This window comes from Oryx dammah, unplaced genomic scaffold (genome assembly GCF_014754425.2).
Source record: "Oryx dammah isolate SB20612 unplaced genomic scaffold, SCBI_Odam_1.1 HiC_scaffold_5, whole genome shotgun sequence".
NCBI lineage: Eukaryota > Metazoa > Chordata > Mammalia > Artiodactyla > Bovidae > Oryx > Oryx dammah.
This window is the reverse complement of record NW_024070189.1, coordinates 97,906,804-97,923,198: the sequence shown is the minus strand read 5'-3', so window position 1 is coordinate 97,923,198 and position 16,395 is coordinate 97,906,804. Positions and strand designations below refer to the sequence as shown.

The 16,395-nt window shown below is 56.3% G+C and overlaps 2 protein-coding genes across 5 annotated transcripts in view; one reads left to right on the top strand and one right to left on the bottom strand.

Annotated features, from left to right (window-relative positions):
• The first annotated feature begins 6,042 nt into the window (after positions 1–6,042).
• NDUFB7 (NADH:ubiquinone oxidoreductase subunit B7) lies at positions 6,043–10,485 on the top strand. Its single transcript, XM_040240954.1, has 3 exons — positions 6,043–6,235; positions 9,769–9,937; positions 10,286–10,485. Exons 1-3 carry the CDS (start codon positions 6,124–6,126, stop codon positions 10,416–10,418), a joined length of 414 nt encoding a protein of 137 aa, XP_040096888.1. The 5' UTR covers positions 6,043–6,123; the 3' UTR covers positions 10,419–10,485.
• A 55-nt stretch (positions 10,486–10,540) lies between these two features.
• The window catches only part of TECR (trans-2,3-enoyl-CoA reductase), a 28,031-nt gene continuing 22,176 nt past the window's right edge, over positions 10,541–16,395 (bottom strand). For 2 of the 4 annotated variants that reach the window (XM_040240950.1, XM_040240949.1), the window contains 12 exons: positions 13,531–13,581; positions 12,801–12,852; positions 12,453–12,497; positions 12,255–12,358; positions 12,066–12,181; positions 11,879–11,984; positions 11,697–11,769; positions 11,563–11,606; positions 11,419–11,476; positions 11,250–11,338; positions 10,896–10,941; positions 10,541–10,798 (listed from right to left, as the gene is read on the bottom strand). In XM_040240950.1, coding sequence (XP_040096884.1) covers positions 10,671–10,798; positions 10,896–10,941; positions 11,250–11,338; positions 11,419–11,476; positions 11,563–11,606; positions 11,697–11,769; positions 11,879–11,984; positions 12,066–12,181; positions 12,255–12,358; positions 12,453–12,497; positions 12,801–12,852; positions 13,531–13,581 — 912 coding nt within the window. In that variant the 3' untranslated portion in view covers positions 10,541–10,670. Of the gene's footprint in view, positions 10,799–10,895; positions 10,942–11,249; positions 11,339–11,418; positions 11,477–11,562; positions 11,607–11,696; positions 11,770–11,878; positions 11,985–12,065; positions 12,182–12,254; positions 12,359–12,452; positions 12,498–12,800; positions 12,853–13,530; positions 15,680–16,395 lie in introns of those variants that run through there. The other 2 variants (XM_040240947.1, XM_040240948.1) reach the window with 2 other exon arrangements.

Genomic DNA, 16,395 nt, shown 5'->3' with positions numbered 1-16,395 from the left:
CCCAGGGACTGTCTAGGACACGCTGACTTGTTTCGCCTCCTCCTCCGGAACTGAATTACCCGGAGCTTCCGATCTCCCATCCAGCGGACCGAGGCGAGGCTGAGACTCCACCCGGGATTTTCTCCCCATCTTTGGCCCCACTCGGGGCCTCTGAGGCCGACCTGCCCGCAATTCTAATACAGCCCTGCCTGGGGCCGAGGGGGCGGGGCGGCTGGCGCAGCTGGGGAAGGAGGCAGGAGGGGCGGGGAAGCTGTGCGCTGCGATGCAGGGAACGCGGGCGAGGAACACCGGAACGCTCCTCGTCAGATGGCTGGTAGAGAAAAAATAACAGGAAGGCTGTGGGGCACGGGTGACTGAGGCCCGGCCCCTCCCTCACCCCTTAATACCGCAGTCAGTCTAATATGATCCCCCCAGGTCTCCAACTCTGCGTATAGACAGACCAGGCTGAAAGATTTGAGTCCTGGGCCTGCAGGGAAGCATGGTCCAGAGTCACCGCCCCCCACCCCCCCACCTTTCCCACCGCCTCACTTGGACCTCTTCATTCTCTAGTGAGACGACTGATCGTGGGAGCCCCCTCTGGGGGGGCCTTTTAGTTAGAGAGTGGCGCCAAATGAAAATAATAACAGTGATGGAACTTCCCTGGAGGTCCAGTGGTGAAGACTCCGCACTTCCAACGCGGGGAGGGGGGGAGTGCGCTTAGACCAAAAAAAAAAAAAAATGTTTTAAATAGAAACAGTTAATAAACACTTTGATAGATAATAATAGTTAGCGTGTTTGGGCCACATCCTAGGTGCCTGACAGGAAACTTTTCACACAGCCATCAAACTGACTCCTCCATACCACCCTGTTCATTTATTCCTGTGTTGGTTTTGACAACTACTTACTAAGCACGTACTGTGTGTTAGTTCCATTCCTGTATTCCAGGAATATAGCAGTGAACAAGTCAGATAAAATTCCCTGCTCCTCAGAGCCGATATTCAAGAGAAGAAACCAACAGGAAACAAGATAAATAAGTCAAATGGATCTCAGGTTCAGTTCAGTTCAGTCACTCAGTCGTGTCTGACTCTTTGCCACCCCATGAATTGCAGCACGCCAGGCCTCCCTGTCCCTCACCAACTCCCGGAGTTCACTCAGACTCACATCCATCGAGTCAGTGATGCCATCCAGCCATCTCATCCTCTGTCATCCCCTTTTCCTCCTGCCCCCAATCCCTCCCAGCATCAAAGTCTTTTCCAGTGAGTCAACTCTTCACATGAGGTGGCCAAAGTACTGGAGTTTCAGCTTCAGCATCATTCCTTCCAAAGAAATCCCAGGGCTGATCTCCTTCAGAATGGACTGGTTGGATCTCCTTGCAGTCCAAGGGACTCTCAAGAGTCTTCTCCAATACCACAGTTCAAAAGCATCAATTCTTTGGCACTCAGCTTTCTTCACAGTCCAACTCTCACATCCATACATGACTACTGGAAAAACCATAGCCTTGACTAGATGGACCTTTGTTGGCAAAGTAATGTCTCTGCTTCTCAGTATGCTATCTAGGTTGGTCATAACTTTTCTTCCAAGGAGTAAGTGTCTTTTAATTTCATGGCTGTCATCTGCAGTCATTTTGGAGCCCAAAAAAAATAAAGTCTGACACTGTTTCCACTGTTTCCTCATCCATTTCCCATGAAGCGATCGGATCAGATGCCATGATCTTCGTTTTCTGAATGTTGAGCTTTAAGCCAACTTTTTACTCTCCACTTTCACTTTCATCAAGAGGCTTTTTAGTTCCTCTTCACTTTCTGCCATAAGGGTGGTGTCAGCTGCATATCTGAGGTTATTGATATTTCTCCTGGCAATCTTGATTCCAGCTTGTGCTTCTTCCAGCCCAGTGTTTCTCATGATGTACTCTGCATAGCAGTTAAATAAGCAGGGTGACAATATACAGCCTTGAGGTACTCCTTTTCCTATTTGGAACCAGTCTGTTGTTCCATGTCCAGTTATAACTGTTGCTTCCTCACCTGCATATAAGTTTCTCAAGAGGCAGATCAGGTGGTCTGGTATTCCCATCTCTTTCAGAATTTTCCACAGTTTATTGTGATCCACACAGTCAAAGGCTTTGGCATAGTCAATAAAGCAGAAATGGATCTCAGGGTAGAGGGTGTTAAGTGCTCACAAGGAAAATAATCATGAAGTGGGGAGGAGCTGTTTAGTAGGGATCCATTTCTCAGGTGAGTAAACTGCATCTTTGAAAGGGAAGTCACTTCCCAAGGTCACACAGGGAGAGTGAGCTGGGCACGTGATTTGCCTGTCTGGGTCTCCTTCCTGCTCTGGCCTCTGAATGAGCAGCTGACACACAGAGAAAAGGAGTCAGAGGAGACACACAGAACAGGACGGCCTGGTACAGCTGTGGAGGCTGTGCCCTGAACAACTCCAGGAATGCCATTCACGAAGACCAGAGTGTGAAGGCTGCCCCCTGGAGTCAGGAAGTGCACAGAATCACAAATCTATGCCATGTTCTGGAGACAGGTCACAGGTAGCCCTGGAAAGGAAGCCTCAGTCACCCACTAGACTGTCCTCTCTAGCTTGTGTTACTGTACTAAGTTTGTTTGCCTGATTCACAGGAAGCTAAGCCTGAAACACCAAGATTTATAGCAGAGAAAGGGTTTACTCACAAGGCAGCCAAGCAAGAAGAAGGGGGAGCAAATCTCAAACCCACCTCCCTGAAGGTGAGGGGTTCAGAATATTTATAAGAAACAGCTGAGGCTTGGGGAGCAAGAGAAAAGTGATCTGAGATTTTTTTTCATATTTATTTATTTATCTGGTTGCACTTGGTCTTAGTTGAGGCCATGTGAACCCTTACTTGTGGCATGTGGGATCTAGTTGCTTGACCAGAGATAGAAGCCAGGCCCCCTGCATTGGGAGCACAGACTCTTAGCCACTGGACCACCAGGGAAGTCCCTGGAGCCAAAGAATTAAATTAAATTAATCCAAGACAATCTCATCTCAAGATCCGTAATTACATTTGCAAAGGAATGTTTTCCAAATAAGATCACATTCACAGGTTTCCAAGATTAGGGTATGGACATACCTTTGGGGGGACCGTGATCAATCTGCTGAAGGTCGTATTTAAAGCCCCACATGGGACTGAGTGTGCATGGAGACAGACGCCACCCAGCCCCACTCTGATCTTCCTGTTCACCTCTGTGTCCTCAAGGTCTGATGCAGCTGTTCATAAAAGAAAGATGTAGTAGTAATAAGTAACACTTATCTAATGCTTTGCCAAGAACTGGGCTTCCCTCGTGGCTCAAAGGTAAAGAATCTGCCTGCCAAAGCAGGAGACGCAGGTTTGATCCCTGCAAGGGGAAGATCCCCTGGAGAAGGAAAGGCAACCTACTCCAGTATTCTTGCCTGGGAAATCCCATGGACAGAGGAGCCTGGCGGGCTACAGTCCACGGGATTGCAAAGGAGTCGGACACAACTGAGCAACTAAACAGCATGCCAAGAACTGCTGTAAGTACTTCACATAATTAATACATTTAATGTTGCAACATAAAAATTGAGACTTCATCTTACAAAAAGGCTAAATAAACTCACCCAGGCCACACAACTAGCATTCCAATCCAGGACACTTGTTCTTTCAAATAGAGGAAACCCCTTGGCCCAAGTGGAGGGATCTGGCTTGCGTTAGAGAACCACACATATTACAAACACAAAGTAAATTTACTGAAGGATGCATGATGCTGCTGTCACCTGAGACCTTGCAAAGGAACCTGCATAGAAAAACCAAAACTCTAAACATGACATCTATGGGAATTCCCTGATGGTCCAGTAGTTAAGACTCTGTGCTTCCACTGCATGGGACACAGGTTCGATCCCTGGTCAGGGAACTAAGACCCTGCATGCCTCGGTGTGGCCACAAAACAAAGCAAACAAACAAAAAAACACATGACGTGTCTTGGTCTCAATGTCACTCAGGCCCCAGGAGGGCCTCTTGGGTGTGAGTGTGGGTGTACATCTGCCAACGCTGGAAACAGGCTGCTTAGGAATGTGAAGAGGATTTAGGCACTAGACAAGTTTAGGTGTTAAGTTTCCCTGATGGCTCAGTTGGTAGAGAATCTGCCTGCAATGCAAGAGCCGTGGGGTTCTAGGAAGATCCCCTGGCGAAGGAAATGGCAACCCACTCTAGTATTCTTGCCTGGAGAATCCCAGGACCAGAGGCGCCTGGTGGGCTACAGTCCATGGGGTTGCAAGAGTCAGATATGACTTAGCAACTAAACCAACAAATCAAGTTTAGGTAAGAGAAAAGACAAACGATTGTGTGTCTCCATGTCCTAAGGCTGCCATAACAAGGTACCACAAAGCAGGTGACTTAAAACAAGAAAAAAGTATAGTCGCACAGTTCTGGAGGCTGAAAGTCCAACACAAGGTGTGAGCAGGGCCGTGCTCACTCCCAAGGCTCTGGGGGAAGAGCCTTCCTGGCGTGGGATCCCTGGTGTGCATCGGCTTGTCGGTGCATCACTCCAGCCTCTGCCTCCAGCATCACATGATGTTCCGCGTGTGGGTCTGCTTCCACATGTCACGCTTAGGGCTTCCCTGGTGGCTCAGTAGTAAAGAATCCCCCTGTCAAGCAGGAGACGTGGGTTCGATCCCTGGTCCAGGAAGATCCCACATGCTGAGGAACAACGAAGCCCATATGCCACAACTACTGAACCTGTGCTCCAGAGGCTTAGAGCTGCAACTGCTGAAGCCCGTGCCCCCTACAGCCTGTGCTCTGAAATGAGAGAAGCCACTGCAGTGAGAAGTCGGTGCGCCACGACTGCTCCAACTAGAGAAAAAGCCCACAGCAAGGAAGACCCTGCACAGCCAGAAATAAATACATAAACTTACAACTGAAAACATTTCCCTTTTATTAGAAGGGCATCAGTCATTAGATTAGGACCCACCGGAGTCTGTCATGACCACATCGTAACTTGATTACATCTGCAAAACCCTGTTTTCAAGTAAGATCACATCCGCAGCTTCCCGGTGGTTAATACTTCAACATATATTTGGCGGGAGGTGGAGGATCAGAGGGTGGAAGATAGTTCAACCCACAGCACCTTGTCAAATGAAATGTAATCTTGCACAGCCAAGTATCATTTCCCAACACTGACAAGCATCCAGTGAAAATTTTTCCCTTTGTGTTCCAATCCTGTGCTGAGATTCCAGAGATAGTAACAAATTAACACATAATTTGCATTTGTTACAGCTGCACATGGAGGCAGTATTTGGCCAAGAACTATTAAGCAATATGTATATGTGTGTGTGTATATATATATATATATATAATATATATACAAAAAATCTATAGAAGCGCTAACCTAACAGATGTGAAATGTAATACCAATTCTTTACAGTGGCAAGTAGAGGAATACTAGAATCACAACTTGCTTCATTTTTACAAAGTATTCAGTAGGATTTATTTAAAAGCTCAGTTTAATAGGAACTTCCCTGATGGTCCAGTGGCTAAGATTCTGTGTTCCCAATGCAGAGGCCCTGGGTCTGTTCCATGGTCAGGGAACTAGATCCCGCATGCTGCAACTAGGACCTGGCACAGCCAAATAAATAAAAGTATTTTTTAAAAAAACTCAGTTTATAGTGTATTGATAAATAACTTTGATTTGCTTATTTAAATTAAAATATTTAAGTAATTTTATTTAAACCTTTTATATTCACTAATTATATCATCAGCAACTGTGCAAGTGCTGATGAAAACTTTGAATGTTTTGGAATAAAACTTTTTAAAATTATGATATAAAATATATTTTTCCTTTGTACTGTAGCTGCAGTAGACCAGTGGAGCCCAGGGAGGGTGAGAGGAGACCCCAGGTTCCTGTCGTCCACCCTTCCCCAGCCCAGATATATTTTCCGAGGCAGGGAGGCTCCCTCTGGCGGTAGCCAGAGTAGGCGGGGGGTGAGCGCCTTGCTGTCCCCTCCCGGCCGCTAGGAGGCCCCAGAGTTACCTGAGCTCCTCTGGAGTCATTCATCTCTACGATCCCTGCGGCGGCGCAAGCAACCCGGAAGCCGTAGCTGGCCTAGGGGGAATGCTTCCGGGTAGGAATTAGGTGACCCCGGCTACCGCTGGAACCTGCGGTGACAGCAGCCATGGGGGCTCACCTGGCCCGGAGATACCTGGGCGATGCCTCGGTGGAGCCGGATCCCCTGCGGATGCCCACTTTCCCGCCCGACTACGGCTTCCCCGAGCGCAAGGAACGCGGTGAGGCCCAGTGTGCAGGAGCGGCGGGCGGGAGCGGGGCACGGGTGCGGGAACCCCTGAACCTCGGAGTCTCCACTGCTGGGCTCGAGCATCGTGCGCTCTGTCTGGGTTCAGCCCTGACCTCGGCCCGGAGGAATTCAGAGGACGTTCGTGACCTTGCCGGAGTGTGGAGGCATTGCAGGCAGAGGGTCTTTTTGTTTGAACAAAAAGCGTAGGGGGCAAGAGAGCAGTGAGGCGATCGAACCTGGGCTTAGTCCCGGATTGAGTGGGGAGCCATGGGAGAGTTTATCACGGAAGAGATGTGCTGACTGTACCTCTGGGTACATGTCACTGTTCTTTTTAGGTACGCCCGGGAAAACACAAGCGGAGGGCAGGGGGGACTCACGCCGCACAAGCTCTCCTGCACTTTACCTTTTTTAATGAGTTAATATCACAGACATACTGAGCGCCAATCCTGGACCAAGCCAGTTTGGGCACCGAGGATACAGCAGGCACTGACTAAAGAGAACTCACTGTCGTGTAGGGGAGACCGTGGAACCTGGCGGGTCTTCATGATGTTGCCTGGGAGTATCAAGGCGGGCTTCCACGGGGTTATAACTGGAAGCGAGACGTGAGGGGATTGCAAAAGAGCTGACCACACCGAGACTAAGGAGAGGGGCTCTCCCCTTAGTGCTTCTAAGTTGAGGAGCCACGCGACCAGATTTGCTTTGTCAAAAGGTCACGTTGTTGGCTGCCTGGTGGGCGATGACTTGGGAGACAGGGAGACCCCTAAGGGAACGGGGGTGGTGCAGAGAGGTTTGGATTTAGGGCAACGTTGAAGGGTACAATCCTCTAGTGTCTCGATTCCTGGTAGTCCCTTCAGGCCCACCGGAACCTGTAGTCCATCAGTACGCCCAACTCCATGTCAGTCTTTCCCACTGCTCCATACACCCTTCTTTCCCTTAGTGTTTTGCAGACACCCAGAGCCACCCCCACCCTGCCCCCTCTCGCTGGCTTAACAAGAGCCCTGGATAAGGCCAGCTCTCCTCCTTGGCTCCTGTCCCTGCGCAGCTGAACATCATGGGAGAAAAACACTCATTCTCCTGACTGGTCTCCTGATTGCTCCCCCACTCGTCCCCTCATGCTGCTGGTTTTCTTGTCACACTCCCTGGCCTTTGCTCTCTCTTGCTCCCCCCTCGCCGACAATGTCAGGCCATCTCTCTCAGACTCCAGCATCTCCTTTCAGCTTGTCACTTGACATCCTCTTAAGAAAACAGACGCAGGGACTGCTCTGATATGCCAGCAGTTAAGACTCTGCACTTCTAATGCAGGGGACGAAGGTTCAGTCCCTGGTTGGGGACTAAGGTCCCACATGCCTCAAGGCACAGCCAAAAAGTCTTAAGAAACCAGATGCAGCCAAAACTCTTGGGCTCCCTTCATCTCTGCTTCCTGCTAGACTCCACCTTCTCTCCCGTTACTCAATCTGCCCCAGCTTCAGCTCAACCTTTGCTCCAGCTGAACTCTCTGATGCCCTTCATCCCATCCTCTCACCCACCCAAGCACTGTCCCAACCAGTCTCTCCTCATTGGACATTGGTTTTACCATCAGCATGCAAATACACTGGTATTTCTGCTGTTTTTAAAATATTCTCCTGCTCCGCCTCCCCATCCAGCTGTCTCCCCCCACTTCACTGACAGGGCTCTGGTCAGGCTTCCTCCCTACCCCCACTCTGCTGTGTTGCAAAACCCCATTGTCAGATTCTTAGTTTTAACTCCATTACAGCGGCAGCAGACACAGCCCTTCCTGGGGGCTCCTCTTCACATGGTTCCAAGATCCAACAACTCCCTCCCAACTCCCTGCCTTGTAAATGCCGTCAATCCAAACTGCCTTTTGTCTCCACTCACTCTCACCCCACCCTGGGGGTCTCTGTTCATCCCCTGGTTTCAAAGGGCTTTTGTGAGCCAGGGCTGGAGTTTTTGCTTTGTTTTTAATTGGAGGATAACTGCTTTACAGTGTTGGTTTCTGCTGTATAACGTGAATCAGCCATAAGCGTACCTATGTCCAGGCAACCTAGATGGCACTGGTGGTAAAGAACCTGCCTGCCAACGCAGGAGACATGAGAGAAATGGGTTACTACCAATCCCTGGGAAGACCCCTGGAAGAGGGCATGGCAGCCGACTCCCGTATTCTTGCATGGAGAATCCCATGGACAGAGGAGTCCTTGTGGTCACAATCAGACACAACTGAGCATGCCTGCACGCGTGCAATACTGAGCACTGCCAAGCATCTTACAACATTTCGCTCTACCTGTTTGTTCAGTGTGTCCCTCCCAAAGCAGGGACCCATTCTTGCATAGCATGTTCCCCTGTGGGTCCCCAGCACCTAGCACCCAGTGGGTGCTCCAGAAATTCTGGCTGCTGGCCGATTATGCTGAAGCATCTGGTATGAGTGACAGCACACTGACATGGAGACCGTCCAGGGCTGCAGATGGGACACGAGGCCTGGGGCTCAGACAAGTTGAGGGTGGAGGGCCCAAGGTGGGGTCTAGGTTACAGATTGGAGACCAAAGCCACAAATTAGAATGAGCAGAGAGCTCTTAGCAGGAACCACCAGAAGCCATCGCTTCAGGTTTGGGCAGAAAATGTATGGACAGCCATAGAGATGGGAGGAAACCTGGGGAGAGTATGGTGGAGATGAGGGCCATGGGAAAAGAATGTTCAAGAAAGAAGCAAGAGGCTGAGGAAGCACGGTGCCCTGGGGTCCCGAGTGGCTCTGGAAAGAACCAGCATGTGGGCATTGCTGGGGTGGGGTGTGGACAGTGGTGAGTTGCAGACGCTGGGCCAGAGTGAGACAGAAACTCAGCTGGGAAGCAGAGAGGAGAGGAGCCAGTGGAAGTGGATTGCAGGTAAGCAGTGGAGAAGGCAATGGCAGCCCCCTCCAGTACTCTTGCCTGGAAAATCCCACAGACAGAGGAGCCTGGTAGGCTGCAGTCCATGGGGTCGCAAAGAGTCGGACACAACTGAGTGACTTCACTTTCACTTTTATGCACTGGAGAAGGAAATGGCAACCCACTCCAGTGTTCTTGCCTGGAAATCCCAGGGAAGGGGGAGCCTGGTGGGCTGCCATCTTTGGGGTCGCACAGAGTCGGACACAACTGAAGCGACTCAGCAGCAGCAGCAGCAATAGACACTTTGTGATGCTGCTTGTGAGGACCTTCTGGGACAAGAAAGATGCTGGTGTAAGCTGGGAGAGTGGTTCCCTTGATGCAGGAAGGCTGGTCCTGAGTGCCCCCTGCCAGAGGGCGCAGAGCTCAGGATCACCGGCACACCAGGCACAGGCTGGGGTGTGCGCCTACCGTCTCTTAGGGCCCCAAACCAGCCCCAGTTCCTGCTCTGCTGGGAGGACTGTCTGCAAAGTGACCCTGGGGCTGGAGCGGCAAGAATCTCGTGTGGGTGCTGATGGCAGGAGAGGGACTCTGCGCTTGTTGCTTTTGTACAAATCAGAAGGATCCTCCCACGCTGGCTGAGCCTCCCCGGTTCCCCCTCCACCTGCAGAGATGGTGGCCACTCAGCAGGAGATGAACGACGCCCAGCTGGTGCTCCAGCAACGGGACTACTGCGCCCACTACCTCATCCGGTTTCTCAAGTGCAAGCGCGACAGCTTCCCCAACTTCCTGGCCTGCAAGCATGAGCGGCACGACTGGGACTACTGCGAGCACCTCGAGTGAGCCCCAGCCCACTCCACATCCCCCCCGGCGGGGCCCTGGGCCCACCACTCCGGAGGCAGAGGGCCGTGAGCTCACACCAAGATTCTAGCCAGGCCCCCCCTTAGTAGATAGAGGCACCGAGGGGCTGTTGGGTGGGCGGGCCTGGAGGTGTGGCCCAGCCCGGTTCCAGGTGGGAGCCCAGTCCTTGCTCTTGGCTCAGTGGTGTCAAGGTAGGGGGCAGACCCCAGACCTAAACCCAGGCACACAGGTCTTCCCTACTTGGGGAGACCACCTCCCCAGGCCCATCAGCCCCCGGGCCACAGGACGGTTGTGTCCTGACACCCCTCCTTGTGCTCTGCCTGCAGCTATGTGAAGCGCATGAAGGAGTTTGAGCGGGAGCGGCGGCTGCTCCAGCGGAAGAAGAGACGGGAGCAGAGGGAGGCGGACATGGCCAAAGGCCTGGCGCCCGGCGAGGTGGCCCCCGAGGTGGCCCTGTAGCGAACCCACCCACCATCCTGTGGACCAGTCAAGAAATAAAAGCCTCCAGGCCCTCGGCCCAAGTTCCGCCTGCCTGTGGTGTGCTGGTCCCTGAACAAACCCCCCAAAGAAACACGGCCGAGTCTGAGTCCAGCCAGGCAGGCAGGTTTTATTCCAGGCCCTGGAGAGCAGTGGTCCCCACTCTTCCTCCAGGAGTGGGGGGTGGGAGGGACGGGAGCCGGACCTGGCTGAGCCCAGGTGTGGGGAGCCTGTTCAGAGCAGGAAGGGGATAATGGGCATGCGCAGGGGCGGGTAGTCCCGGAACTCCTTCAGGTAGCTGCGGTGCTTGCCTTTAGCCCAGATGGTCATCTGGGTGAAACCCACCAGGGAGAAGAGGGCCACTGTGGGGTGGAACCGGAGAGTCAGGAAGAGCGGACTGCACGCGGCAGGGACTGGCGGGCCCCCCCGCCCCAGGGAAGGAGGGGGCCACGGGCTCACCTGGGAGACACTGGGTCATGATGGCAAAGCCGATCCAGGACCCCACCTGTGGGCAGAACAGCCAGGTGAGGGTGGACAGGGGTGTTCTGTTGAGGCCTCACCCACCCTCAGGGCCACTTGCTAGGAAGGGGATGGCAACTGACCTCCAGTGCTAGAGCAGCCAGGAGTGAAGTGGGGGCTGCATGGTCAAGCTGCCCAGCCTGACAACCGCCCACCCTAGGCCCCCAAAAGCCCAGAATCTCCCTCGCCAAATGTTAAAGTTCAACCTGCAAAAGCAGCTACAGAGCCAGGGACCGTGCCCCCCACCAAAGCTAGCCCTCCCCAGGGGACCCCAAGCCCAGCACAGACCCTCACCTCATAGGTGTAGTTGGGGCAGGACACCAGCAGGAAGAGCCAGGTGAAGGGGTTCTTGGTGGGGTACGGGATCTTCCTGGTCTTAGAGCCTGGGAGGACAAGACAGGAGCAGTGAGCACCCCGGGCTGGCCTGCTCCAGCAGCCACCCCTGCCCGCGCGGGCCACTCACCAGCTGGCCGCAGGTCCCGCAGAGCCATGTGGATGGAGAAGTTGCCGAGCTGGCAGATCTGAGAGAGAGGCCGGGTCAGCTCGGAGCTCACCCCCGTCCCCCCCGGACTCCCCCCATCCCCGCTGTCCATCCTGGCCTGCTTACCACAAAGATGGCGAGCGCCAGTTTAACCTGCTGAGCTCCATAGGCTGAAAAGGAAGCCGAGAGGAGAGGCCCGTGAGGGGAGAGCCTGGGTGGGGGGGGTGTTCACAGGGGGAGCAGGGTCCCTGGCCACTTACTGGGGGGTGTGTAGAGAGGGTGGTTGATGTAATAGGCCATCCACGCAGCGAAGCCCCAGTAGTAGGTGCAGTTCTGAAAGAGTGGGGCGGGATGGAGGCCCCGTGGAGGGCGGGACCCAGGTGAGGGGCACCAGGGAGGGCGGGGCAGAAGGGCCGGGGCCGCTGGGCAGCTGGGGGCTCACCTTGAAGATGTTTCGCAAGGGCATGGTGCCGTGGGAGAAGCGGTGCACGAAGAGCGTCTCCAGCAGCCGCTTGATGTAGTGGAATGAGTGGCAGATGCAGGCGAGGCTGGGGGCGGGGAGCCAGCTCAGCGGGGGCGGGTCCGGCGGGCCCCCCACCCCACTCCTCCTCCCAGCCGGCCCCACTCACTGCACCACCGTGTGCCGACTGGACGTGAAGTCGTATTTGTGGCCGTAGATGAAGGGCACCCGGAAGTAGAAGAGCAGGTAGATGAAGAGGGGCCCGGCGTACTCTGTCAGGAAGACCTGGGGAGGGGTGGCAAGTCACCCAGGGGGCACAAGGAGGCGAGACTGCAGGGGAAGAGGGCTCGGCACTCACCGTCACCCAGCTGATCTGGGCCCCCAGGTCCCGGAAGTAGAGTGTGGCCGTGGTGCCTACGGGCAGCTTCTGCAGGACATCCTCATCCTTCAGGGACTTGCCCTCTGAGGAGAGTTGGGCCAGGGCTCAGGGGCGGCTGGGCCTAAGCCCACGGCCACCCTGGAGCCCGGGGGCAGCCCAGCAGACAGCTGTACTCACTGGGGTCCAGGCGAAGGGACTGGCGGGCGGGGTACCACTGTGGGTCTGTAGGGAGAGTAGGGTGTCATGGCACACAGCCAAGTGGGCTCCTCTGGGCCCCGGTGTGGCTCCCGGACACGGACCGGAAACTCAGGAAGAGCGGGATGTTGTCCTTCCGGAAGCCCTGCAAGGGCGTTCCTGCGGGTGGCCACACGGGGGCGGCGGCCCAAGGCCAGCCCCGAGAGGCTTGGGCCACACCAGGGGCATCTCTGCAGGCCCTTGAGGGAGAGGCAGGCAGGATGGGGTCCCACCTAGAGGCCCCTGCCCAGAGGGGTCACAGGGAGCCGTGTGTCTGGGCCCTGGACTTACGAGTCTTGGTGAAAAGGTTCTTGATCTCGGCAATGGTGGCTTGGGGCTCCACCTGGGGGAAGCACAGGCCGGAGACAAGTCAGTTGTGGCAGAGAGTTTGGAGGGCCAGGGGCCCAGGAACTCTCTTGCGGAGGTGGGATGGACTGGGATCCTAGGCAACTACTATGGGAGGGGGAGGGTTGGAGACCAGGCCCCCCAGCCCATCCAGCCGACACCACAGCCATGGACCGGAAGGCCATTTTAACCAGGCAGCCAGGAGCCTCTGGACCAGCTGGGGGATGGTGTGAGCACGGAAGCCAAGCCTGCTTTGCCCCTCCTCTCCACCCCACCCACAGCTCCTCCCCGAGTGAAGGCTTTTCCAGACCTCCCTGGGATGGGACCACCCCGCTCCCCTGGACTGGCCTCAGAAGGGGGCAGGTCTCAGGACCCCACCTCCCTCCCAGGCCCCAGAGCCCTGCAGGGTCCACTGAAGCTGCGCGGCCTCCTCATGCACCATGAGGCCAGCTCCGGACCACACCCAGGGAACAGGGCGCTCTGCCCCAAGGGGCCGAGTGGCAGGGGCAGGCGCAGGGACACACCCGTCCTGCACACCCTGAAGGGCAGGGGGGTGGCTGTCAGGACACAGGTGGAGGGGCATATCCATCTCCCCAGGGGCCAAGAGCCCAGGAAAGGAGGGGTCCCAGGCCCAGCACCCTCGGGCCCACGAAGCTGGCGCCACGGCCGGTCCTACCTTGTCCAGGAAGCACAGCTTCTCCCGGGTCTTGGCGTCCAGAATCTCCACCTCGAAGAAGAGAACGGCCTTTTTAGGTTTCTTGGTCGCTTTGGGGGGCGCAGGCCGGGGGAGGCCGTTGAGGCCAAAGCCGGGGCCGAGCCCCTGGCTGCTGTCCCGGGCCGCCAGGCTCACGCTCAGGTCCATGCCTCCCTGCTCTGCCCGCAGCGGCCAGAGTCCCCAGCTGCCGGCCGTCAGCCCCCACCACAGACCTCCCCACGCGAGGTGCTCTGGGCCGGGCCGGCGCGATCAAATTCTGCCGCGGTGCTGGAAGGAAGCCCGTGCCTGCCCTGGCACTGCCAGCTTCTGTGCAGATGTAACCTGAGTGGCCCAGCAGCCACGACCCAGCTAAATATAAAACTGCCCCACCGGAGTCCCCCAGGAGCCACGCCGCAGACCTCCCGGGGCATGGGGACCTGGGAGCAGCCCCCCAGGCCTGGGGGGTTCCGACTGTAAGGCTTTCCAGTGGATGTGGACCCCCAACAGCACGGCAGGGAGATGCCCAGGATGGGCACGGAGGCGGGTCCCAGCCCAGTGCAGAGCAAGGGCCAGTCCACCAGGAGGAGGGGGAGGTCAGCGGGCAGCCCAGGGCCCAGCACAGCGCTCAGAGCTCCCTGGGCTTGGAGAAATCCCAGCTATTCTGAGAATCCGTGAGATAGATCATTTATTTCCCCTTCTGAGCTGCAAGGGACACTCTGGATTAGTTTCCTCGTGCGTTCGTGTTCCCAGGGAAGGTGACAGATTCCGCGGTTCCCAGCGCTGAGAGCCTCGCTCTAAGTGTGGAAAGGGTCTGGAAATGGAGAGGCTTCCACCAAGCACCCACAGCCGATCCTGAGACCCTGGCCCCCACCTCCCGGGCCCCTCTGGGCCTGCTTCTCATCAGGCCCACCCAGGCCTTGTTCAAGGCCCCCACCAGGCAGTCCTTCCACACCAGCCCAGCACAGCATCTTTGTCCAGGCTCTGAGCCCCCAGAGCCCAGAGCAGACATCCCAGGCACCCCCCAGTCTCTGAGCCCCAGGCAGGGGAGCACGGGGGCAATGCTGGGAGGGGCAGGGCTCCGAGGGGGGTCTGACCCACCCACCCTAAGCAGGCAGACAGAAGGCATGCCAGCCAGCAGTGAAAGGTGCTAACTTGGGGAAGCTGGAGTGAGGCCTAGCGGCCCCAGCCTGTCATAAAAGGTCTGAGGGCCCCAGGGCAGGGCTTGATGCGGATCTTATCAGACACCCAGGCAGGACTGGGTCTGACCCCAAGTAGGCCCTTCCCGCCTAGCAGGCCCTCATCGGAGGCAGCATGGAGAAAAGGAGAACTTGGAACCCAGGGCAGGGCCCTGAACAAGGCTCTCTGAGGGCACACACACCCACCCAGGGACCCCCCCCGCCCCCGCCCCAGGGAAAGGGTTCCTCTCTGACACCCCCTACTGCCAGTAGGAGAGGCAGGGGCTCGGCAGGCGGCACACAGGACCGATCCCAGGCTTCTCTCTCAGTCCCAGCCTGGGGGCGGGTAGGAAGGTGTGTGCCTTGAGGGGCTGGCGTGGTGCCTAACAGACCAGACCCCAAAACCTCAGGATGTGAGGAGACCCCGAGGGCCTGCAAAGAGGGAAAGGGGATGGGCCTGGGTTCAGATCCCAGCTCCCCGTGCCAACCCGGGGTGGCTGTAGGCCTGTGTGTCCATCCACGCTCCACCTGTCCCTCATCACGGACCGAGGGCAGGAGAGGCCAGAGCCCAGGAACTGCTGGCCGGCGTTGTTTCCATGCTAGAGCAGGAGCCTGCCATCACGTGGGGCAGGTCACTGAACGCCTCGGAGCCACACAGATGACACAGTCAGACAGGAGGGCCAGGGGGAGGGGGCTGGTTGTGCCCCCCAAGCAACTAGCCCCACGCAGGGGACTCCCAGGAGAGGGGAGGGGCACAGGCGAAATGTGCCAGAAAGGGCAATGACAGCAGGTCCCTGAGCGGGCAGAGGGCCTGCGGCCCCGTGGCTGCAGGCTTATTAATAGTTGCCAGGTCCCCGGTGGCAACACCCACATGTCTTCGGGACCCGTGTGGTCTGCAGAAGGGCTGCACTGCATCTACTGGGAGAGCAGGCCTCCGAGTTCCTGCTGAACCACTCAACAGCTTAAAATACAACCAGCCCCTCTCCCGGCCGGCCAGCTGCTGGGGACGGGCTGAAATCCTACCCTCTCCCCCAAGCCGGGCACCAGACCAGGACCCGGGAGGAGACAGTGGGCCCTAGGAGCCCCAACTGGCTGCTGGGAAAGGAAGCGGGGTGGCGGGAGGGGGCGGCGGGGACAGAGGCCACCCCTCCCAGCGGCCGCCGCTGCAGCTGCCGCCACCACTGCCACCGCCACGGCCGCACCCAGGCTGCAAGGAGCAGCAGCGCCCTCGAGGAGGTAAGCCCGCCCGGGGCGGGGGGGGGGGGGGGGGGGCGGTGGGCAGCACGCAAGGGCCCCGGCCTGCTGGGGAGGGGGCGGCCCCAGCTCAGGGCCACTGTGGCTGGTTGCGTCCTCCTTTCTCATGTCCTGTTCCCAAACCTCCACCCCAGAGAGGTCTGCAAGGCTCTGGGAGGGCGGGCTGGGGGGTGGGGGGTTACCTATTTTGCAACTGTCTATGCCCCTGCAATTACTTCAAGAAAGGTAAATTTTTAAAGTTTAAAAGCCAGGTAGGAGAATACACATACACACACACACACACACACACACACACACACACGTATGCCAGGTGAAAAAAGCCAGACACAAAGGGGGTCACCTGTTCCTGTGAAATGTCCAGAACAGGTAAACGGAAGCAGACACACAACAGCATGGTGGGAGCGGGAGGCGAATGTCA